Genomic DNA, 24,289 nt, shown 5'->3' with positions numbered 1-24,289 from the left:
TTCCAGTGTCCCATGGCCCCCTGGAGAATAAAGGAATGAATGAATGAATGAATGAGACTCTGCATCCTTCACCTCACCTGCAGCCATGACTCACCTGTGTCCCCTGACAGTCCCCTCCTAGCACTGCCCACCTCCGAGGCTTGCCAGGGTGGCTCCTTCCTGGTTTGGGGCTGGTCCTCATGCCCTCTGCCCTGCTGCTTCCCCTGTGAAAGGAGAAGTTGGGAGGGGAGCTTTCAGGACATTGCGGTTCCCAAGGCTCCTCCTCTGCGGATGGTCACTGCCCCTCCACCAGGCTTCCTGCTGGAGGAGTTTCCTTCCCAGCCAGGCCGGCCCAGAAACCAGAAGGTCCCAGGACAGGCCCAGCCCCAGAGCCCAGACATGCTGCTGCTGCCGCTGCTGCTGCCCGTGCTGGGGGCGGGTGAGTGGGTCGGTGGCTGGGGGTCCCAGGCAGGGGCTGGGGCTGCCGCTGAGCCTCTGCATCTCCCCAGGGTCCCTGAACAAGGATCCCAGTTACAGTCTTCAAGTGCAGAGACAGATGACGGTGCAGGAGGGCCTGTGTGTCATCGTGCCTTGCAACCTCTCCTACCCCCGGGATGGCTGGGACGAGTCTGTTGCTGCTTATGGCTACTGGTTCAAAGGATTGACCAACCCAAAGACGGGTGCTCCTGTGGCCACAAACAACCAGAGTCGAGAGGTGGAAATGAGCACCCGGGACCGATTCCAGCTCACTGGGGATCCCGGCAAGGGGAGCTGCTCTTTGGTGATCAGAGACATGCAGAGGGAGGATGAGGCACGGTACTTCTTTCGAGTGGAGAGAGGAAGCTATGTGAGATATAGTTTCATGAACAATGGGTTCTTTCTCAAAGTAACAGGTATGGAATGGGGTGGGAACCCCTGCCTGTCACACTGGGGAGGGACCCTGGGGACAGGCTATGGGCTGAGCAGAGAGGGCTCTCAGGGACCCCTGCAGCACTGGAACCCCCCACCCCGGTCTCTGTCCCAGCCCTGACTCAGAAGCCTGATGTCTACATCCCTGAGACCCTGGAGCCGGGGCAGCCGGTGACGGTCATCTGCGTGTTTAACTGGGCTTTCAAGAAATGTCCAGCCCCTTCTTTCTCCTGGACGGGGGCTGCCCTCTCCCCGAGAAGAACCAGACCAAGCACCTCCCACTTCTCGGTGCTCAGCTTCACGCCCAGCCCCCAGGACCGTGACATTGACCTCACCTGCCACATGGACTTCTTCAGAAAGGGTGTGAGCGCACAGAGGACCGTCCGACTCCGCGTGGCCTGTGAGTGTGGCCTGGGAGGGTGGGGCGGGCAGACAGACCTGGTAGGTGGAGAGGGAGAGGAGCCCAGAGGGGCAGTGAGCGGCTCCCAGCTCAGAAGCGTCCAGGGAGAGGAAGCTGTGGGGTCTCAGGATGCCCGCTCAGCCCTGGGAGGGGGATGGGAATGGCTTCTGATCCTCTGTCCACATGTGTGAGCCCCAGCGCTGGTTGTCACTTGTCTATCCTGGGATGTTCCCACTCTCTTTTCCCTGAGGGAGTTTTTTCCAGGTGTGAGGAACAAATTGTCCCTCCCTGAAGCCAGCTCACAATCTTGTTGCAGACGCCCCCAGAGACCTTGTTATCAGCATTTCGCGTGACAACACGTCAGGTACTGAGGGCCTTCGGGCTGGGGCTGGGCCAGTCCTCTTTCGGGATGAAAAGGCTTCAGGGGGGTGAGGGGATGTGGTCCTCTTTGCAGCCTCCCTCTCTCTCTCTCACTCTGTCTCTCCACTCCGACCCTCTCTCTCCCTGTCTTCAGCCCTGGAACTCCAGGGAAATGTCATATATCTGGAAGTTCAGAAAGGCCAGTTCCTGCGGCTCCTCTGTGCTGCTGACAGCCAGCCCCCTGCCACGCTGAGCTGGGTCCTGCAGGACAGAGTCCTCTCCTCGTCCCACCCCTGGGGCCCCAGAACCCTGGGGCTGGAGCTGCCCGGGGTGAAGGCCGGGGATTCAGGGTGCTACATCTGCCGAGCAGAGAACAGGCTTGGCTCCCAGCAGCGAGCCCTGGACCTCTCTGTGCAGTGTGAGTGTGCCCAGCAGGGGCCTGGAGTCCATTGGGAGGGCAAAGGGATACAGGGGCTGGGCTCAGTGTCCCAGAGCTGAGGGGGCCTAGAGTCCCAGGCCTCGGGGACCAACCTTCTTACCTGTGTAGACCCTCAGGCAGTTTGTGTCTGGGACTCAGTGGGTGATTCTGCCCTGCCCTTCTATCCCACCCACTTCCCCCACCTCAGTGTCCAGGACGCTTCCCTTTGACCAGAGGGAAGCCCCTGGTCCATCTAGAGCAGGTCCCCCGTCTCCATTTCAGATCCTCCAGAGAACCTGAGAGTGATGGTTTCCCAAGCAAACAGGACAGGTAGGAAAGGGGACAGAGGAGCCAGGGCCTCTCGGTGCCAAATTGGGGGCCCAGGTGTCTGGAGGGTCCCCACGCAGGAGGGTCCCTGAGCCCTGAGCTGCACATCGATTCTGCCTCTTCCTTCCCTAGTCCTGGAAAACCTCGGGAACGGCACATCCCTCCCGGTCCTGGAGGGCCAAAGCCTGCGCCTGGTCTGTGTCACCCATAGCAGCCCCCCAGCCAGGCTGAGCTGGACCCGGGGGGGACAGACGGTGGGCCCCTCCCAGCCCTCAGACCCTGGGGTCCTGGAACTGCCTCGGGTTGAAGTGGAGCATGAAGGAGAGTTCACCTGCCACGCTTGGCAACCACTGGGCTCCCAGCACGTCTCTCTCAGCCTCTCTGTGCACTGTGAGTGGGGAAAGGGGGACACCTGGGTCCCAGGAAGGGAACCCTGCTGAGTCCTGTCCTCCCTCCCCTCAGACCCTCCCCACAGCTGCTGGGCCCCTGCTGCTCCTGGGAGGCTGAGGGTCTGCATTGCCGCTGCTCCTCCCAAGCCAGCCCGGTGCCATCTCTGTCCTGGTGGCTTGAGGAGGAGCTGCTGGAAGGGAACAGCAGCCAGGACTCCTTCGAGGTCACCCCCAGCTCAGCTGGGCCCTGGGCCAACGGCTCCCTGACCCTCCAAGGGGGGGCTTGGCTCCAACCTCAGGCTCACCTTCAAGGCCCAGAACGTCCATGGGGCCCAGAGCTGTTTCCTGCTGGACAGTCAGGGTGTAGGGTGGGGAGGCCTGGGCTCACCAGGTCCCGCATCCAGGGATGTAGGAAGGGCCTGGAGAACCAAGTTGCAAGAAGAGAGGAAGGATTCGGGACTGAGGTTTAGCAGGTGAATGGGCCTCATCCCACTTTTCCAGGCAAATCAGGGCCCATGACGGGGGTGGTTCTGGTGGCTGTCGGGGAGGTGGCTACGAAGATCCTGCTTCTCTGCCTTTGCCTCATCCTCCTCAGGTGAGCTCTGCCCCAGGGACCAAGGGGAGGGGCGGAGAGGGCAGAGGATACACCGCTCAATCCCAGAATCTCAATCCTGGGGGTACTTGGACAGTTTAAGAGGCCTGCGGCCAGGCAGAGGCTGAGTTGATCGTGATGATTCCACATGGGCCAGTGTTGTCAGTCTCCAACTCTGGACCAATGTCCAGGCTGGGGAGGTTCCTGCTCTTATCAGGGAGGTCCTGGGGGCTAGGCCTGGTCTCTCTGCCTCAGTCCCCTCCAGCCCCTTAGCAGGACACAGGGAGGTGAGTCTGCTGCCCTCTCTACACCGATCTAGCCACACTCACAGGCCCTGGTCTCTTCACCCAGAGTGAGGTCCTGCAGGAGGAAGGCAGCAAGGGCAGCATTGGGCATGGAGGCTGCAGACACTGTGACGGACTAATCTCCAGCTGAGTGTTGTGGGCCTCTTACCCTCCAACATTCTGCTGGACACCTCCCCCTCGATGGCCCCAAGGATTGCTCCACTCAACTTGGCCATAACTGACTCGTCACCTCCCTTTCCAAGCCCACTTCTCCTGTTGAGAGCCCCATCCCTCTGATGACATGGTAGCCCCATCTCTAATGTCAGAACCCGGGTGTGGGTGTCCACCTTGACCTCCCTCCCTCCTCCAGATCCCATAAATCACTAGCACTTGTTCCTCCTCGTAAGTACAGGTCACCTTGGAGCCCTTTTCTCCATCCTGGCCCCAGTCATGCCTGGGCCTCACCTCTTCTCTGGTCACTGAACCCTCCTCACCTCTTGCCTCCATCTCTCCCAACACAGACTCCAGACTGCTTCCAGATACCTCCTCATCCAGTTTCTCCACAGTCTGAGCAGCCATGTTTCCTTTGCAGGCCTTGCATGGTCTGTCCCCTGCTGGACTCTCCTGATCCCTTCTCTCCCTGTGTCACCCAACATCTCCCCAAACCCTCCAGGCCAAGGACTCTGTGGCTCTGACACTTTGCATGTGTAGTTTCTTCTCCTGAAACACCCTTCCCTCCTGCCAAACCATGTCCGGATCCTCCTTCAGGTTCACTTTTTTGTTGTTGTTGTTGAGACACAGTCTCACTTTGTCACCCAGGCTGAAGTGCAGTGGCGTGATCTCGGCTCACTGCAACCTCTGTCTCCCAGGTTCAAACGATTCTCATGTCTCAGCCTCCTAAGTAGCTGGGATTATAGGCGCCCGCCACCACGCCTGGCTAATTTTTGTATTTTTGATAGAGACGGGGTTTCACCATGTCGGCCAGGCTGGTCTTGAACTCCCGACTTCAGGTCATCCACCAGCCTTGGCCTCCCAAAGTGGTGGGGTTACATGCGTGAGCCACTGTGCCCGGCCAGCTGTGTCTTCTTTTTGCAGGATTCACTTATAAAATTCCTTGCAGCTGCAGTCTGCGTTCCACTCACATCCTAATATGGTGTTTGCGGTGGTCACATCCAACTTCTTTCCTCCTCCTTCCATGGAACATGCATTAGGGAAGAACCACAGGCACCACATGCAAGATGAGCCAGTTCCCTGAACGGCCTGCCACGGCGTTAACCGCGCTGCTCTGGGCTCTGCGCGTCTCATCTGCTGAGGCACATTACTGCATCTTTCATGCAGAACTTGCTTTCCATGTGTCACATCCCGCATGTGTGGGGATACATCCTGAGAAATGCATGGTTAGGCGATTCTGTCGTGTGAGCATCCTTGAATATGCTTACACAGTCGTAAATGGTACAGCCTACCACACGCCGAGGCTATACGGTATAGCCCATTGCTCCTAGGCTATACACCTGCACAGCATGTTCCCGTAGTGAAAGCTGTAGGCAATTATAACGCAATTAATAGGTTAGTTAAAAATAAGAGTTTTAGTAAAAATATGGCATAATAGGCCAGGCGTGGTGGCTCATGCCTGTAATCCCAGCACTTTGGGAGGCCAAGGCAGGTGGATCACAAGGTCAGGAGTTTGAGATCAGCCTGGCCAATATGGTGAAACCCAGTCTCTACTAAAAATACAAAAATTAGCCGGGCATGATGGTAGGCACCTGTAGTCCCAGCTACTCGGGAGGCTGAGGCAGAAGAATCGCTTGAACCAGGAGGTGGAGGTTGCAGTGAGCCAAGATCACACCACTGCACTCCAGCCTGGGCGACAGAGCAAGACTGTCTCAAAAACTAAAACAAAAAAAACACCACCACCACCAATGTCTGATTAAATCTAAGCCAGGGTTCCATTTTGGGGCAAGGGGCAGGGTGTGGGTGTGGTGGACAGAGAATGGGCTCCAGCCACCGTCAGCTGCATGTCCTGGTAGCACCTGAGCCATTCCGTCTCCTGTGCTGGGAGATCATCATCGAATCCTGATGACAACGCCCTCCTCTCAGAGCTCGGGGGATGAGCTGCCAAAACCCATGGAGGTTCAAAACCTGGGCTCTGGAGAGAGAAGACACGGCTCAGAGACGTGGGGCCACTGCCCAGGCTTTCCCTGGGCCTGGACCTGGGCTCCTTCCATTGTCTGAGCAGGGTCAGGCTGGGCTGGCTGTGCTGGTTCAAGAGATGAGGGAGGAGGACACAGGGGTTGCCAGGACCCTGAGGCACTGGACTGGGCACTGCCCCAAGGGGCAGAGAATGGAGCCCAGTGTTGATACTGTGATGTTGACCCGTCTGCTCACCTGATTTGGGTGCTGAAGGGCAGCTGACCCCCCAATCTTTTATAGACTTGTGAAAGGAAAATAAACAAAAGTCAAGCTGGGAACAGCTTAGGGCAAACCTGCCTCCCATTCTATTCAAAGCCACGCCTCTGCTCACTGAGATAGATGCATGTCTGATCGCCTCAGTTTGGAAGGGCTAATCAGAAACTCCAAACAATGCACCTGTTCATCACTCACCCATCTGTGACCTGGAAGCCCTCTCCCCACTTCAAGTCTTCCTGCCTTTGCTTCAAGTTGTCCCACCTTTCCAAATGGAACCAAAGTACTTCTTACATACAGTGACTCATGTCTCAAGTCTCCCTAAAATGTATAAAACTAAGCTGTGCCCCAACCACGTTGGCCACGTCATCAGGACCTCCTGAGGCTGTGTCACGGCCTGTGTCCTCAACCTTGGCAAAATAAACTTTCTAAATTAACTGGACCTGTCTCAAATTTTCCGGGTTCACAGACTCATGTGCAACAAGGGGTCTAAGCAGGACAGATTTAGGGGAGGGTTTCCTGTTGTTAGCAGATGTCCCCTTCTGGAAAAGGGCGCAAACACCCGCTTTCAGCCAGGAGATGGTAAGCGGTTCCCTGATCCCACCCGCTTCTCCTGAGCAGGGTTCATCAGTACAGGAGAGTCAGGACATCCGAGAGCACTTCCTTCCTTACCTGGCCTCGGATTCTCCACACTCCAAAGTATGACGCATGATCTGAGCTACTCAAGACAAAATTCAGGGAGGGTTTAGCTTCTCTCTTTCTTTTTTTTTTTTTCCTGAGACAGGGTCTTACTCTGTCACCTAGGCTAGAGTGCAGTGGTGCAATCATGGCTCACTGCAGCCTCGACCTGCTGGGCTCAGGTAATCCTCCTGCTTCAGCCTCCCAAGTAGCTGGGACTACAGGCATCCACCACCACACCTAGCTGATTTTTGTATTTTTTGTAGAGATGAGTTTCACCCTGTTGCCCAGGCTGGTCTCAAACTCGTGAGCTTAAGTGATCCTCCTGTCTTGGCCTCTCAAAGTGCTGGGATTACAGGCATGAGCCACCGCACCTGGGCCCCAAAAGAACTTTTGCAGACACACTGGCTCCTCAAGCTCTGGTAAAACAATTTATTACCAAAGCACAGAGGTGTCAAGGGGAGGAGGGGTCCCCCCTGCAGGCCAGCCCAACCCCATCCAGCCTTGCTAGGACACTGGCTTAAGGGCAGGCCACCGAGATGGGGAACTTCACATTCACTGGAGAGAAACTGGGGCCCTCCAGGAGGCTAATCAAGACTGATGAGTATCCTGAAACCAGTGGCAGGAATGCACATTCCAGGGCTTGTTCTAGAAGCTTATCTGTGATTAAACAGCAGGCCTCGAGTCACATTATTTCATTTTTTTTTTCTGTTGCGCACTGCAAATGGAAAGTTCTGGGAGACAATAAAAATGCTGTTAGTGTCTCATTCATTCAAGGAATACCCTCTGTGTCTTCACTTCATGCCAGGCACCTTCTAGGTTCTGGGGATGTCATCTTCTAGGTACTGGGGGATGTCATCATGACCATACGGGATGAGGAGCCCCTGCTGGGCTTAGGATGAGGAGGAGGGGGGTGGAGACTACACACTAAACACACGCTTCTCTCCAGATAGGAACAAGAGCTGTGTGGAAAACAGGTGACATAATGAGCAAGTGGGTGGGGAGGCAGTGAGGACGCCTCATGGAGGATGGGGAAGGCCTTGGGTCTTGAGAAGCAGCAGGTGCATAAAACCAGGATGAGGGGAGCTTTCCAGACCTTGGGATGGCAGGTGCAAAGGTTCCAGGGTGGAGTCCAGCTTGGCCTGGTCTAGAATTGGAGGGGCAGGGGTGTGGCTGGCGCATCGTGCACGGGGGAAGAAGGGAGCTCGGCCTCGGGCCAAGGCAAGGAGCTGCTGTGCGGCAGAGGCAAGACGACCTTCAAGGTGCTCAAAGATCACCGGGCTCCTTAAATGCCATCTCCTCGTTATGTTCCCAACCAAGGGGCTGAGCGAGTGGCCTCCAGGGAGCGCGTGGGTGTGAGACGGTGGAGACCTTAGGGGGCTGTCAGGTGTCGGGTTCTAAACACCCTTTGCCCTGGGTGACAGGAAGGCACTGAGACAGGGCAGCACCGATGACGGCAAGCCTGGGCTCGCTCCATTGATAAACAAGACGAAGCCTCTGCCCTGTGCCATACCAGAAAAGCAGAGATGACAGAGTCAGACGCGACCCTGCCCTGGAGGAGCTGGCTGCCAGCAGGAGACTGTGACAAGTGACCCCGTGGTTGGTCTCACCCGGGACCGAAGGTTTGGAGGAGGCTGCTGAGGGAGCAAGGGTGTTGGGGAGGACCCCGAGCTGTCTGGCCTGGATAACTGGGTGCATGGAGGAGGAGCTGTGTATCGAGCTGGAGAGGTGGGGCAAAGAGTGAGACTGGCACAGGTCATGACTTTACTCTTGGCACCTCTGGTTGAAGCAGAGAGCCTGCTACTCCACCAGAGAAGAAAGAGCCCCCACCCCTCACCACTGGCCCACTCTGCGCAGGTGCTCCGCGAATCTCTTGACACACACGTGTCAGCTCATGCTTCAGCCTCAGATGTAAGGAAAGGTTGTGGGAATGTAGAAGCACTTGTAATCCAAGTGCCAAGAAGAACGTCACTGCACAGGGAGACAGGCCGCCAAAAGCAGACGCTGTTCAAGATGCCCCGTGACCAGGATCTCACAATCGCGGCGCTGCTGACCATTGGGGCCGGGGAATTCTTTGTTGGGGGGTAGAGGTAGGGACCATGCTGCGTGTCGCAGGATGTCAGGCAGCATCCTGGCCTCCACTGTCCCGCATCCTGACAACCAAGTGTCTCCAGACACTGCCAAATGCCCCCAGGTGGTGCCGAGTTAGACAAAGCACGAAGCTTTGGTTCCAGCCAACCCCGATGAGAGAAATGACTACTCCGGGGAGAGAAAAGGAGCCTGGAGAAGCTCCTCTTCAGCACACATCTCTGCACCCTTGCCAAAATTTACTGTGTAGTCTGTCTTCGACCTTGCAAAAATTCCTGCACATTTACACAAAGTGCTGATGGAAGTAAAGCCATCTAGTCAGCACTGTCAGGTTGATACCTCCATCCACAGACAGCGTGCGCCAGCAGCCGGGCTGTGCACACAGGCAGCACTGTTTGTAAAATAAAAATCTGGGAAACTAAGCAAACGCCCAGCTGCTGGCTGTGAGGAGTGTCCGTCATCCACAGGAAGGGGTAGTGTGCACTATGAACAAGACCCGAAGGCATGGAGCAGCTACCTTTTGGGTATGGGGGTGCCAAGGAGGACAGGCCAAAGGAAAGTAGAGACTACAGGTGGCCGAGTGGAAGGACACAGGGAGGCATGGATGCAAGAAGGGACGGAAGATGGCAAGAGACAGACAACGTCTTGATGCTATTTTTGAGGCCCTGAATCCCGTCGTGCCTGAAGCTCCCCCTTAGAATTTTCTAGCAACAACAGCCAATCAACCCCCCTTTTCTTAAAGCCAAGTTGAGCTGGGTTTCTCTTACTTGCCATTCCTGGAGGTTGGGAAGTTCAAGGACCCTGTGGAAAAACCCAGCATCTCCCTGGGAAGCTGGGCCCTGGTATGAACGTGGAACAGCCTCTGGGAATCGTCTCTTGGAGGCTGGGGCAGGGCTGGGGTGAGGGCAAGGGGTGAGAGGGCTTAAGACTCACAAGCTCTTCCCACCTGGATTCCACCTAGGGCACCACTGGGAGGCCAATGGGGTCATATGGAGACACATGCAGATCCTGCAGCAGAGCTTCTAGGTTGTTCCTCAGCATGGCGTAGGGTGGCTTCTCCTCATACTTGAGGGCCATCACCACCTTCAGGTACTTCTGCAGGGTCTCTGTGGTCAAGACAACCCCCAGTAAGGGAGAGCCTGAGAGGGGTCCCCCAACCCCGATCCTGGGGGTCTGCACCCAAGAGTGGCGGGGTGGGGGACTGAGGAACATGAGGGTCTCAGCAAAAGTGCCCATTTTCTTGTTGCCTGGCATTGCCAGAGGACTTCAATTGTTTTTCAGTTTTGGAAAATGTCATACACAGGCACCAGTAGAAGGGCATGAACACCCAAGTATCCATCACTCAGTTTCAACAAGAATCACCTCACAGCCAATCTAGTTTCATCAAGACCCCTCCCCTGGCCTGCAGTGTTTTAAAGCAAATCCCGGCTAGCAATGCAGTCCACCTGCATATAAATATTTAGGATGTATCTTTAAAGAGGGCGGGCCCTCTCTCACCTCCACCTCCAACCTCTGGTTGACCGGCTTAAAATCCTCGAGGCCCAAGATTCACAGAGGTAGAACTGGAGGGGAGTGTCACTTGGGCAGCTGAGCCATGATCTGAACCCAGGGATTTAAAGTAATTCAAAAATGAGCCTGAGAGAGCCAGAGGGGACAAGCTATCTGTTTCTGTCTGTCCATTTCTGCCTCCAGCTTGAAGAAAAGCATCAAAGCTCTTCAGGAGGGGCACAAAGACAACAGGAACAACAAACACCTCCCACACCCAAACAAGACCGTGCAAATACCCAGCAACAGGGATTGGCTTTACAAGTTATGGTGCGGCCAAACCATGACCATTGTGCAGCTGTCAATAAAAGCTGTGGTGCATCTATAAGGAAGGGCATGAAGGACAGCCCCAGGGTTAAGTGAAAAAAGCAAGAGGTAGAATGAGATGTATGTAGGGTGAGCCTATTTTTTGTTCATAAAAATGGCCAGGCATGGTGGCTCTTGCCTGTAATCCCAGCACTTTGGGAGGCCTAGGTGTGTAGATCAGTTGAAGCCAGGGGTTCGAGACCAGCCTGGGCAACATGATGAAACCCCGTCTCTACTAAAAATACAGAAAACTAGCCAGGTATGGTGACGCACGCCTGCAATCCCAGCTACTTGGGAGGCTGAGGCACGAGAATCGCTTGAACCTGGGAGGCGGAGATTGCAGTGAGCTGAGATCCTACCACTGCACTCCAGCCTGGGTGACAGAGCTAGACCCTGTCTTAAAAAAAAAAAAAAAAATTACTCTGTCTTCAAAAAAAAGTTGTGTGTTTTTGTTTTGCTGTTGTTCAGAGGCACCCGTGAATTTTTTGACAATTTTGTCTTTCTACAATGGGTACATATTACAAATGCAATTTGGAAAACTAAAAAAAATGAAGAGGTGTAAGGAGAAGCCATCCCTAGATGGATCTGAGCCACCAGGTCCCGCCCAGGTCCCCGCCTATTCCTGCTCCCTTCAGGACGTACCTGAGGGCCTGATCCAGTGACCGCAGGGTCCCATGAAGGGCCCCGGCTTATCAACAAACCTGAAGGGACAGAAACACATGTGAAAGGTCTTTTAGGGAAAGGAAAGCAACCTTTTAAAACAATGCCTAAGATATATACACAGCCTAAGATATATATACAGTCCCCTCTGCCATCCAGGGAAGTCATGTTCTCAAAGTTGCTGTGAACACTGAATCAACCAATCCACTACCATTGCTCCCAAGGGAAACAGCACTGGCTTCCTGCAAGCCTCTGGCCACACGATTTTCCCCGATCAATACACCTTGTTTTGGCCAGGCACAGTGGCTCACGCCTGTAATCCCAGCACTTTGGGAGGCAGAGGCGGGTGGATCACGAGGTCAGGAGATCGAGACCATCCTGGCTAACACGGTGAAATCCTGTCCCTACTAAAAATACAAAAAACTAGCTGGGCATGGTGGCGGGCGCCTGTGGTCCCAGCTACTCGGGAAGCTGAGGCAGGAGAATGGTGTGAATCTGGGAGGCGGAGCTTGCAGTGAGCCTAGATCGTGCCACTGCACTCCAGCCTGGGTGACAGAGCAAGATTCCGTCTCAAAAACAAAACAAAACAAAACAATACACTTTGTTTTATGTATGTTTCCGTTGAAAGACATCTTATGTAATAAGTATTGTTGATTCATTAGCATTGAACTCTTTTAATCTGGGATCCTTAAGAAGGAGAGGATCCCTTCGATGATGGGGAAAGATCCAAGATGGAAATAAAGATTTTATTACTTACAGGTCCTGGGGGCACATGGTACACCCAAAGGTGACCTCCCCACCTGCCCCACACACACACAGACATACACACACATGCACACTGGTCAGGGAGCTCGTGGCTGTGAGGGGCCAATGGGCGGTATCCAAACATTTTGAGGGGATTTTAACTGGTGGGTTCAAAGCAAGCAGGCTCGACTTCCAGGAGGTCATGCTGTGCCTGAGAGGGGGTCACTGTGGCATCCGCACAGTTCAGTGGGATGTGGGGGCCAGCAGGGCCGTCAAGTAGGCTGTCTGTGGCTGACCCATAGGGAGGGAGGTGCTCCCCCGGAGGTGGCTGCATAAGGGAGATATCTGGGTCAACCACATGGAGGAAGTGGGAGGAGGTGGAAAACTGGAAACCGTGCTGAGGGTGACCGAGCCTTGTTTCTGGCATGACAAAGTCCAACTTACATTCAAATGAATGCCAAGGCAACCTGAAATGATAAGAATTCCCCACAAACTCATGGCCAACAGCACCGTAGCTCACGCCTGAACAAAGCTGATAAAACACGCGAATTATTAACCATCTCAGGCTTCAGGACATGAGACAGCACTTCAGCATTATGCTAGGTGGCTGTTTGATTTTTTGTGGAGATGGGGTCTCACTATGTTGCCCAGGCTGGTCTGATCCTCCTGTCTCGGCCTCCCAAAGTGCTGAGATTACAGATGTGAGCCACCACGCCTGGCTGAGGCCATTTTAAATGGCATAATCACTGACAAAAAGCATAAAAACAGGAAAAAAAGTAGCATTAACTAAACAGCGAAAAGGACACTGGCGTATATAGTATGGGGGCTGAAATAGGGAGACAGAATGCTGTCTGGCTCCACCCTAGGCTGGGAACATGTGTGTCAGATGATTAAAATTTTTCTCCACACTGTGTCTATTAAGTGGCCATGAAAGAACAGCAAGAACTGATTTGGGATTACAACTACTTCTAGTGAGTAACAGAATTCACACATATAGACTCTGAATAATCAGGACTGTATATGTACATACACACACATATATGTATAACACACACGCGTGCATGCAGTGCACCCCTCTTTGGCTGTTCAGGAAACATCCTGATTCGCCCACTGCCTTTGCTCCATCCTCCAGGCCCAGCCCCTCCACTTCTCTGTCTGGCCCATCGGGCCAGCTCCCACCACCTGCCCAGTCACTGTTCTCTGACCCTGCCTTCGCCATCCCCCAGCCCCACCCTTCTGCTTCTCAACTCTCTCTGCCCCATGTCCTCCTCTGCCCCATGGATCTGGGCCCAGCTCAGCCCTCATCCTTTCTCTCTGGACCTCAACTCCTCCCTGGCCTCCTGTGTATCCCCACGTGGCCCCAGAGGGTCTCTTTACACCTATCCCTGACCCTCCCTGCTCGCAGTCCACCCTCCCTCCTGTGGTTCCCCAGCACACACTGGCCACCTTCTGGCTCCGTCTCCCCACTCCTTCCTCCCATTGTATGCCCCAGCCACACCAAAGGACTCCTAGTCCCACCAGGCCACACATCCATGCACATCTGCCTCTGCACGTATCACTCTTGCTGCCTGGGTGGTCTTCCTCACCCTGAGCTCTGGCAGTTGGCTGTTCTCCCTTTGAGATACAGCTCGAGGGCTTGGCCTCCTAGGAAGTCCTCCCCAGACCCCTCCAGGCAGAGGAACTCCGTCCCTCCTGGGCCTGTGCGTAGGTCTGCGGATGTCCCACGGCGGCCATCGACATACATGTGCAGGAAGGCCCAGTTGTGCCATCAACAGGAAATTATACGCTGCACAGCAATGCCAGTACCACTGCCTGCCATGGGCTCTCCCTGACCAGCTGGGCAGCCCTAACAGCGGGTCCAAAGCTGGCTCTTATTTGTGCTTTGCCCAGCAAGAGGCCTTGAATGCCAGAAAGCCTCAGGGACTTAAACTGCCTCTCCTCCTTCTTTTACTCATTCTGTCGCGAACTATAATGTGCAAAAAATGAGTATCTGTTGAATGAATGGAAAAACGCCATGTATACCAGTAAACCATCCTAGCGCAGGGCACCTTAGGGTGCCAGGAAACGAGCATGTAGCAACATCGCCCCCTTGTGGCCCCCTTGGTTATTGTCTGGGCTAACAGACGATGGGCTGGGGGTGAGGAGGTGTGTCTGGGAGGGACAGTGTCAACATCGCCAGCTACTCTCCAGAGAGCATTTTTGTGTGCCTGGCCCTCTATGGTCGTGGTCGGGAGCTGGGACTGTGGAATTACTGTTATCCATGCTGCTATCATTGATATGAGATGATTACCATGACCTGTCTTACTCACCCTGCACCATGTCGGCGAGTGCAGACCCTCTTTGGGAACCAGTCGCATTCATCAAAAGTCTCTTTAGGTGGGGGGATGTGAAAAGGGCGATATGACCGCTCTCAGGAGTTAGGAAGTGAAGTGGGGAGAAGACTCAACCCAGGGGAGCCTTGGGGACCGGTTTCCCTGACAAGATCGGAGTGCAGAGGCACCATGGGCTGATTCTAACCTGGGTGTCCAGCACAGCCACTGGCCTTAGGAACCTGGCACTGAATGCATGAGTGGAGAGGGTTCAGAGCTGTGCTGTCCTGTCTGCCTAGGAATCTTGCCTCCCCCTTGCCCACCTGGGAGGCTCTTGTGTTCTCTACAGACCAGGTCAGGCATCTCCCAGGTGAGGGTTTCCAGGAGCCGGTGGCAGGGTCCTGTGCCTCCCCTCTGCTCCCACAGCGCCGGGCTACCTCCACCCTCACCTGAAGCTCCTGCTTCCTGTCCGTGTCTCCTCCTAGCCCTGGAATCCCCGACACTGGGGCTGCGTCTGCCCGACCTCTGTGTCCACACTGAAGCCTGGGTGGGATCAGCATACACTCCTTAGTTGTTCTTCATTCCACTACGATTTTTCTTTCCTTTTTTTTTTGAGACAGGGTCTCACTCTGTTGCCCAGGCTGGAGTGCAGTGACACAATCACAGCTCACTGCAGCCTCCACCTCCTTGGACTCAAGTGATCCTTCCACCTCAGCCTCCTGAGTAGCTGGGACTACAGGCACGTGCCACCACACCCGGCTACTTTTTTTGTAGAGATGGGGTCTCACCATGTTGCCCAGGCTGGTCTCAAACTCCTGGGCTCAAGCAATCTGCCCACCTAAGCTTCCAAACTGCTGGGATTACAGGCATGAGCCACCACGCCAGATCTGCTCCTATTTCTTGGGCACCCACAATGTGTGCTCTCTGTTGTATCCAGAGAAGAATGTGTGTGTGTGTCACAGGAAACTGAGGCCCCCCTACTGCCCTCAGTCTCCCGCGTTGGGACTGTTAGGGAGAGAAGTGAACCCTCCCTCATGGAAGCTGCAGTGTTTGGGGTCTCCTTGTGAGAGCAGCTCAGTCTTGTCCTGAACTAACCCATCAGAGTGTGTGAGGGGGGCATTTCACTACCTTCACTCACACAGGGACTCCAGCGGACTGCTCATTCTGTGACTCATCGTTTTCACCTGGTTTCATTTCAAAAGAAACCTTTGTCTCACTACCGTGAGCAGAAAACTCCAGCACCATCTGTTAAAGCTAGAGAGTAAGTGTAAAAATAAGCTCCAAGAAAATGGGGCAATGGACTTGTGGTCTAGTGGGTTCTGAGGCTGGCTTCCCATACAGAGGTTGCCTGCGGAAGTCTGGCGGCTGAAGGCCTGTCTCTCCCTCTTTCTGCAGAGATGTTGGGGCAAATTAGCATCAAACTGTGACATCGTTCCCGCCACTGTTTAAAGCTTCATGGTCCTTCAGGGGGCATTTTACCTGTTACCATCGCTGTGAGACCTGCCCCTGACATTAGACCTACAAGTGTGCTGCAGTCCCACCAGTGGACATCCAGGACCTGGCCTCATGACCCCCATCAGTCTGACCTCTGACACACCGTGTGTTTCACCCTTTAGCTCCTGTCTCCTCCAATAGGATGTGAGCTCCCTGAGGGCAGGGATTTTTGTCTTACTCACTCTTGTATCCCCAGGGCCTAGAACAGAGTCTAGCATATGGCGGGGGTTCAGTATTTGTTGAGTGAAGGTAGGCTGGGTCCAGGCACCACCAGTTCACCTCCACTTGGGAAGCAGCACGTAGGTGACAGGGGCTGTCTCTGGGGTTGAATGGCCTGGGTTTGAGCCCAGGAGCCCCTGCTTAGTAGCTGTGTGGCCTGAGCTGATTACCTAAGCTCTCTGTGCCATAGATCATGAGAGCACGCAGCTCAGAGCAGTTGTGAGGATGCGGGGGAAGCACCAGGGGCAGTGCCTGGCACAGACAAATGTATAATAAATGTTAGCTTTGAACACTCCGTGGAAGGAAGCCAAAATGACGACACACATCCCCTCGTCTGAAGGAGGATGAAATTCTGGGCATGGTGCCACTTATGGCAATTAAACACACACCCAAGAACGTCACAGAGTTTTTAAGGACACAGATGCATCTAAACTAACACATTTAGGAGCATTCAGAAGTAGTGAACTAAGTGTGTAGTTAAAGTTAAAAACATAACATTGAGTGAAAGAAGGCAAGAAACAGCGTGAGGTTTAGAGCATAGTACCATTTATACAAATTAAACACACAGCACCACCATATATAGTTTAAGGACACAGACATATCTATAGAAAATTGATTTAGAAGCAGTGAACTCGGTCCACATGTAGGGATAGGGTTAAAGCTGAAGGGAGCCAGAGACAGATGAGATGCAGAGTGGAACATCACTTACGCAAATCACACACAGCACCACAGCCAGCATGCGATTTTGAGGGTACAAATACATCTAAGTGAACATATCAGAACATACGTTAAATGTGCTTGAGCAGCTGTCCATGGTTGAGAGAAGGAAGTTGGGACACATGAAGGGAGTAAAACGAGAAAGGCTTCATGTGGGGGAAGGACTGGGAAGGACTTCACGGCACACTAAGGACAGGGAAGTATGAGGGACTCAATGCCATTTACTGGAGGGTTCACCCTCTTCTCATTCTATATGCTTTCTCAGATAATCTCATCCTCTCCTGGGGCTTCAGCTGATGGCTCCGGAGATATTCCCGGGGTCTGAGTCTCCCTTTAGACTTCACTCCTGCATTTCAGATGTAGATGGCCAGCTGCCTCCCAGATGACTTGGGCAACAAGTTCGAGACAGAGTCTTGCTCTGTCGCCCAGGCTGGAATGCAGTGGCGTGAGCTTGGCTCACTGCAACCTCCACCTCCTGGGTTCAAGCAATTCTCCTGCCTCAGTTGGGATTACAGGTGCCCGCCACGGCGTCTGGCTAATTTTTGTTATTTTCAGTAGAGACAGGGTTTTACTATGTTGGCCAGGCTGGTCTCGAACTGCTGACCTCGCGATCCACCCGCCTTGGCCTCCCAAAGTGCTGGGATTAAGGCATGAACCACCGCGCCTGGCCTGAGCAACTGATATTCACGTCTGAAGTGCATGCCTAGCACGCCCGCTAGGATCAGCTGCCCACTGGCCTTGGTGCTGAACCCATACCCCCAGCGCTTCCATTTTGTGCCCCGCTGTCCCTGGTGCTGAACCCACATCCCTAGCACTTCCCTTTTGTGTCCCGCTGCCTGCTGTCCTTGGTGCTGAACACACACCTTAGTGCCTCCCTTCTGTGCCCAGCTGCCTGCTGTCCCTAGTGCTGAACCCATACCCCTAGTGCTCCCTCTGCGTCCAGCTGCTCAATGCCCTTAGGGTTCAATCTCACCCCAGAACTTCCCCATATGTTCTGCTGTCCACTGGCTTTGGTGCTGAATGTTTAAACCAGCACTGGTAAGACCTGGTGGTTTACACACAGAGGTGAAGGCACTGATCTGGCGGTGTGGACCTTGGATGGGTGGTGCTACCAGTGATGAGGCAGGGCCTGGGCTTATCCTGCTCAGGTTGCCTGCATGTTTGTGATGAATCAGTCATAGCTTCCCACACACAACGAGCATTTTCTACGAGCCAGGCCCTGTGCTAAGTGCTGTGTGTACCTGACTTGCCTGAACTCTTTGCAGTCCCGTAAGGTGGAAGCTAGTAGGAGACCATCTCATGGAGCAGGACACTGAGGCTCGCAGAGGTTAACACCCCAAAGTGGTGGGGCCAGAGTCCGAGCCCAGGCGGCATGGCTCCGGAACTCCTGCCTCGCCTGCTGTGTGGACACTGCAGCACAAGCCTGTGCGGCTCAGGGGACTTGGGCTCTCTGCTGGATGCCACCTCCACTTCCCTCCTGCTCCCAGTTGGGCTCTGGGCTTCTGCCCACCTGCAGGGGTTCTGCTGACCCCCAGACTCACTTCTGTTTTTGCTTCATGATGTCCTCAGTGTTGGGAAGGCAGTTTGTCCATGGCAGAAACCCGTAGAGCCACTTCAGCATGCAGTAGCCCAGGCTCTGGAGGTCGCTGCGGCGGGAGGGCCCTGGGGAGGGAAGAGTAGAGGTGGCAGCTCGTCTGGATGCTCCACTCACTGGTGGGTCCACCCCCCTTCCTTCCCCTCTCTGACTCAACCACACACTCATGCACTCAGCCTTCCAGCCACATGGGCTGTCTCCTCCGCTTATTCACTTTCATGAGCAGGCAGAAGCTGACTCAATTCTCTCACTCTCACTCAACCATTCTCTCAGCCCCTTTTACCAGGTCACCCTCATCCACTCCTCTTTCATTCATACACTCATTCAATCAAGCCTCAGCACCTGTGTGCCAGGCCCAGCTCACTTCTGAAAACCCAGACCAGGATCTCGTCAGGTCCCAGCCCGTGACAGCCTAGTGGGGAGACAGCTATAGCGTGGGACTACCTGAGTGACAAAGGACACAGAACACACGGGAGCCCAGAAGGATGGGTACCAAACCCAGCCAAAGTGGGGGAGGGCGGGGGAGACTCTGACGGTTTATTTTTCTTATGCTTCCTGAGCATAAGACAACACTTAATTTAGACAACGCTTTGTGTAAGCACTTGACAAGCACTACTTGTTGTCCGTGCTGGCCTTCCACCACCTGATGCTGGAGGCAGGGGTGCCATCCCTGCCCTGGGGGAGCTCAGTCTCAGTCAGGTGGGAGGATGTGGTAGTCATGTGGACGACCACGATATAAAGGGATGTGAGAAAGAGGGGCTCAAGAAATCTGCGCTGGGCCCTCTTCCCAGTCTCTACACTTTCCCTGGATGATCCCATCCTCTCCCAGGGCTTCGGCAGGTAACTTCTGAGATACTGCAGAGCCTCTGCCCAGATTTCCCTCCCACACTCCAGACATGGTGGCCAACCACCTCCTCAACAGCCCCTCCTGGATGACTCCTAGGCAACTCCCATCTTCCAAGTCTACACCAGATCCTGAATTCCAACCTCTGGAACTCAGGCTCCCCAGTGCCCAGCCTCCCACTATCCTTGGTGCTGAACCGCTACCCCACCCACCTCCCCTGCGGTCGGGACACTGTCTGTGGTTCCAATCCCTGTCCTGGTGCCCTTAGTGCCTCTCCTGTCTGGCCACCTGCTGTCTCTGGCTGTGAACTCCTAGAGCTGCCCTTGTATAAGAAGCATGTCTCTGTGGTCCCAAACCCGTCCCTGGCCTCGTACCGCATCCTTTGTGCAGGTCCATGCTAATGAACTCAAGGTCCCCCTCGTGAGGGCTCCTGCTGCCTTCCACATAGGCCACGTGTTTGCCACTTGGGCAATAGCGGAAGGCGAAGCCATAGCCTGCCAAAGTCACCTGTGGACACAGGGAAAAGCCATACAGATTGGAGGTTAGGAGTGCAGAAGTCAGAGATTTCCATCATGGGTGCAAGTGAAAACAAACATTCCACCAAAGATGACATTTTTCACTTACAAAATTAAGCCATGCTGATAGTAAAAATAATGTGAAGTAAAAAGAACCCAAACCAGCATCCATATTTCCTCCCAGCCCCTAAAACCTACTGCCCAGAAATAACCACTAGTAACAGTTTCTTTTTTTTTTTTTTTTTTGAGACGGGGTCTCGCTCTGTCGCCCAGGCTGGAGTGCAGTGGCGCGATCTCGGCTCACTGCAAGCTCCACCTCCCGGGTTCATGCCATTCTCCTGCCTCAGCCTCTCCGAGTAGCTGGGACTACAGGCGCCCGCCACCATGCCCGGCTAATTTTTTTTTGTATTTTTAGTAGAGACGGGGTTTCACCGTGGTCTCGATCTCCTGACCTTGTGATCCGCCCGCCTCGGCCTCCCAAAGTGCTGGGATTACAAGCGTGAGCCACCGCGCCCGGCAGTAACAGTTTCTTATGCATCATTCCAAATTGTTTTTTTTTTCCTTTTTAAATAAGCAGGTAAACATATGTGGATGGGGAGGGGGCTCTGGTTTTCCACAGAGGCCTTACACCAGACCTCCTGTTGGGCACCAGCACTTTACACTTTAATAGTGGTTCTGGGCATTAACTCTCGGGCCAGATGGCCTGGGTTCAAATACCAGCTCAGCCCGCTGGTGGCAGTACAACCTTGGGCAAGCTATACCAGTTCTCTCTGCTATGATTTCTCCATTTGTAAAATGATGATGATAATAGTCCCCACCTCAAAGGGTTCTTATGAGGCTTAACTGAGTTTAAAACAAAAGTTAAATGCTTTCTGCCTGATGCACAAAGTTAACCAAATCTCCTTTCAAAAATATTTACTTATTATGAGATGGAGTTTCACTTTGTCGCCCAGGCTGGAGTGCAGTGGTGTGATCACCGCTCACTGCAGCCTCCTAGGCTCCAGTGATCCTCCCACCTCAGCCTCCCAAGTAGCTGGGACTACAGGCATGCACCACCATGCCCAGATGATTTTTTGTATTTTTTGTAAAGATGGGGTTTTGCCCTGTTGCCCAGGCTGGTCTTGAACCCCTGGGCTCAAGTGATCCTCCTGCCTTGGCCTCCCAAAGCGCTGGGATTACAGGTGTGAGCCACTGTGCCCAGTCCATGTCTTCAATGGCTGCATCTTATTCCACCATATGGATAGTGGACAACTGTTGGTTTTGTCTATTAAGACCTATACACTTCCCCTGCTCCCTGTCTTTCTGTTCACAGTTTGTGGTGTTCATTAAAAAAATAAAAATTTTTTTTAAAGTTTTGAGACAGGGTCTCACTCGGTCATGCAGGTTGGAGTGCAGTGCCATGACTGTGGCTCACTGCACCCTCAATCTCCCGGGCTCAGGTGATCCTTCTACCTCAGCTTCCCGAGTAGCTGGAACCACATGTGTATGCCACTACACCTGGATAGGTTATTATTTTTTATTTTGTAGAGACGAGGTTTCCTATGTTTCCCAGGCTGGTCTCGAACTCCTGGGCTCAAGCGATCCTTCCACTTTGGCCTCCCAAAGTGCTGGAATTACAGGCGTGAGCCGTTGGGTCTGGCCATGATGGTCATTTTTATGTGGCAACTTGACTGGGCCATGGGGTGCCCAGACATTTGGCCAAACCCAATTCTGGGAGTGTCTATGAGGGTGTTCTGGATGAGATGAACACTGGGGTGTGTAGACTGAGTAAGGCAGATTATTCTCCTTAATGTGGGTGGGTCTCATTCAATCAACTCAAGATGTGAACGGAATAAAAAGCTAAGTAACCAGAAGCTCCTCCTCCCTGACTGCTTGAGCTAGAACATTGGTCTTTTCCTGCCTTTGGACTTGAACTGAAACAACCCCTCTTCTTGGGTCTCAGGCCTGCTGGCCTTTGGACTGGAACTGACATCATTGGCTCTCCTAGGTCTCCAGATTGCAAATTGAAGAATCTCAGGACTGCTTACCTTCCATTATCAATAAGCCAATTCCTTATAATAAATCTCTACACACACACACGCACACGCACACACACACACACACACACACACCCTGCCAGTTCTGTTTCTCTGAAGATTCTTAATGCTTAGTTCCAGGATTTTCATCTGGGATTGCCTTTCCTCAGTTCTCAGTCCATGCAGTTCAGGTCTGTTTCTGCCAGGGCTGCTAAGCTTTGGGGATTTAAGCCTAATTTGCTGGTGGCAATTTTGTCACCATGAGGAACAAGTCTGCCTGACAACGAGCAGTGCAGAAGCATGAGGAGTCCAGAGATGGGAGAGCTGGTTTCCCAATGACAGGGCTTGAGCTCCTGGATCCTGCCATGCCCGAGACAGTGCAGTCCTGGATTGCTCCATTCCGTGGACTAATAAATTGCACATACTCCCTTTTGGTTTTTGGCTTAAGGCATGTAAAGTTGGGTTTCTGTCATTTGTAGTTGTAAGAACAATTAGAAGTTACTTTAAAACAGTATTTAATGAGTATCCTGCTTAAGGTGTTTCCCATTTCACTATTACAATCAATGTTGCCAGGAACATCTTGTACACTTATCTTTCAATCCTATGAATATATAAGTAGGACACCTTCCTAAGACAGGAAGTTGTGGATCAAAAAACAGGTGCATTTTGGCCAGGCGTGGTGGCTCAGGCCTGTAATCCCAGCACTTTGGGAGGCAAAGGCGGGCAGATCACCTGAGGTCAGGAGTTCCAGGCCAGCCTGACCAACATGGAGAAACTCCATCTCTACTAAAAATACAAAATTAGCCAAGCGTGGTGGCGCATGCCTGTAATCCCAGCTACTCAGGAGGCTGACACGGGAGAATCGCTTGAACCCAGGAGATGGAGGTTGTGGTGAGCCGAGATCGTGCCATTGCACTCCAGCCTGGGCAACAAGAGTGAAACTCCATCTCGAAACAAAAACAAAAACAAAAAACAGGTGCATTTAAGATTGTGACTGTTACTGCCAAACTGCCTTCCAAAAGGGTTTCCCAATTCATGCTTCCAACGGTATATGAAGAATTCCTACTTCCTTATATCCTTATCAGCAATGAATATTATCATCATTCTTAATTTTGTTCAAAGGGTGAAAATAGCATCTTAAGTTATATCTCTATAGTTACTACGGAGGTTGAATATCTTTTCATATTATTTAGCTAGCCTGTGGACTTCTTTTTTAAGAATTGCTTTTCTCATCCTTTGTCCATTTTCCTACTAAGTTGCTTATCTTTTCTTCTTTATTTGAAGGAGCTCTTTATATATGATGGACAGCAATCTTTTGTCTGTAATAAGCACTGTGAAATAAATAGAGATTTGGAGACAGATGGGAACCTGGGCCCAGATATCTTCCAGAGTGGGCAGGAGCTGGCTCTTACCTGACTCCGGTCCTCTGGATCCACAAAGATATTTTCAGCTGTCACATTTCCATGAACATACTCATTCTCATGGAGGAACTCCAGGGCATCCAGCTGGGGGAAGAAGCAAGCCAGTGTCTGCATGAGCAGTACGACTAACACAGAGAGGCTCTGGTGCAGACCAGGACAAGGAGCCCCACTATTAAGGCCTGGGGTCGTCCGACACTGTGACTGGGGTTAAACCTGACTAAATTCGGGGCAGCATGAAGAGCCCGCTGTGACAGCACATTCAGCATGCCTCTAATCAGGCTCTCAGGGAGCTCACCAGTTGAGCTAAAGCGTGGCTTCCCATCTACTCCTGTATTTCTCTCTTAGCTGATGACAAACTCAGGAGAGGGAAAAGGGGTTAATGTCTCTCTGCAAAAATGACTCAGCACCTGTGGATATCAAAGAGCTCTTCTCACCTGTCCTAGAGAGCAGAAATAAATCTTGTTAAGCAATTTATATCTTGATCTCCAGCTCCAGCTGTCCCTCTGAGCCCCAGACTCTTTTTTTGCTGTGTGTATATATGTATTTTTGAGACAGGGTCTCACTCCTGTTGCCCAGGCTGGAGTGCAGTGGTGCAATCACTGCACACTGTAGCCTTGATTTCCCAAGCTCAGGTGATCCTCCCACCTCAGCCTCACAAGTAGCAGGGACTACAGGTGCGTGCCACCACACCCGGCTAATTTTTTGTATTTTTATTAGAGAGGGCATTTCGCCATGTTGCCCAGGCTGGTCTTGAACTCCTGAGCTCAAGTGATCCACCTGCCTCGTCCTCCCAAAGTGCTGGGATTACCAGCGTGAGCTGCTGTGCCCGGCCAATTCTTCGACTGTGTCTGCTGCCAGAGTGTCAGCTACATTCCGATCATATCCCCAACCCTCTTTGACCCCAGGGCTCAACTGTCCACCAAGTTCTGCTTGTTCTCCTTCTATAGACTCTCCACCCCCAGGGCCTGGGACCCTCCTCAGCCTTGTCCTCTCCCACATGGACCCTCACTCAGATTCTTCTCCCCATTCCAGTCCCTCCCCATATGGCCCCTGAGGGCCTTTCTGTACCCAGAGCTGAC

The 24,289-nt window shown here is 53.1% G+C and overlaps 2 protein-coding genes across 9 annotated transcripts in view; one reads left to right on the top strand and one right to left on the bottom strand.

The window, feature by feature from the left end:
* The first annotated feature begins 337 nt into the window (after positions 1-337).
* SIGLEC16 (sialic acid binding Ig like lectin 16) lies at positions 338-3,810 on the top strand. The gene is made up of 8 exons (XM_055238428.1): positions 338-418; positions 489-872; positions 1,004-1,288; positions 1,803-2,066; positions 2,349-2,396; positions 2,526-2,783; positions 3,284-3,377; positions 3,726-3,810. Exons 1-8 carry the CDS (start codon positions 379-381, stop codon positions 3,796-3,798), a joined length of 1,446 nt encoding a protein of 481 aa, XP_055094403.1. The 5' UTR covers positions 338-378; the 3' UTR covers positions 3,799-3,810.
* Positions 3,811-7,157: 3,347 nt separating this feature from the next.
* VRK3 (VRK serine/threonine kinase 3) overlaps positions 7,158-24,289 on the bottom strand; it is a 48,233-nt gene continuing 31,101 nt past the window's right edge. For 4 of the 8 annotated variants that reach the window (XM_063614967.1, XM_055238429.2, XM_055238430.2 and 1 more), the window contains 6 exons: positions 23,202-23,294; positions 19,634-19,766; positions 18,363-18,483; positions 11,321-11,379; positions 9,761-9,933; positions 7,158-7,473 (listed from right to left, as the gene is read on the bottom strand). In XM_063614967.1, coding sequence (XP_063471037.1) covers positions 9,785-9,933; positions 11,321-11,379; positions 18,363-18,483; positions 19,634-19,766; positions 23,202-23,294 — 555 coding nt within the window. In that variant the 3' untranslated portion in view covers positions 7,158-7,473; positions 9,761-9,784. Of the gene's footprint in view, positions 7,474-9,760; positions 9,934-11,320; positions 11,380-16,633; positions 17,252-18,362; positions 18,484-19,633; positions 19,767-23,201; positions 23,295-24,289 lie in introns of those variants that run through there. The other 4 variants (XM_063614966.1, XM_063614965.1, XM_055238431.2 and 1 more) reach the window with 3 other exon arrangements.

This window comes from Symphalangus syndactylus, chromosome 13, assembly GCF_028878055.3.
Source record: "Symphalangus syndactylus isolate Jambi chromosome 13, NHGRI_mSymSyn1-v2.1_pri, whole genome shotgun sequence".
Classification (NCBI taxonomy): domain Eukaryota; kingdom Metazoa; phylum Chordata; class Mammalia; order Primates; family Hylobatidae; genus Symphalangus; species Symphalangus syndactylus.
The sequence above is the reverse complement of the archived record's forward strand: the minus strand, read 5'-3'. Positions and strand labels throughout refer to the sequence as shown.

Bases quoted from the DNA above. Each gene is read 5' to 3' on its own strand.
- SIGLEC16 (XM_055238428.1), top strand. From the start codon at position 379: ATGCTGCTGCTGCCGCTGCTGCTGCCCGTGCTGGGGGCGG. The intron at 873-1,003 runs GTATGGAATGGG...TCTCTGTCCCAG, and splicing joins GTTCTTTCTCAAAGTAACAG to CCCTGACTCAGAAGCCTGAT. The intron at 2,397-2,525 runs GTAGGAAAGGGG...TTCCTTCCCTAG, and splicing joins TTCCCAAGCAAACAGGACAG to TCCTGGAAAACCTCGGGAAC.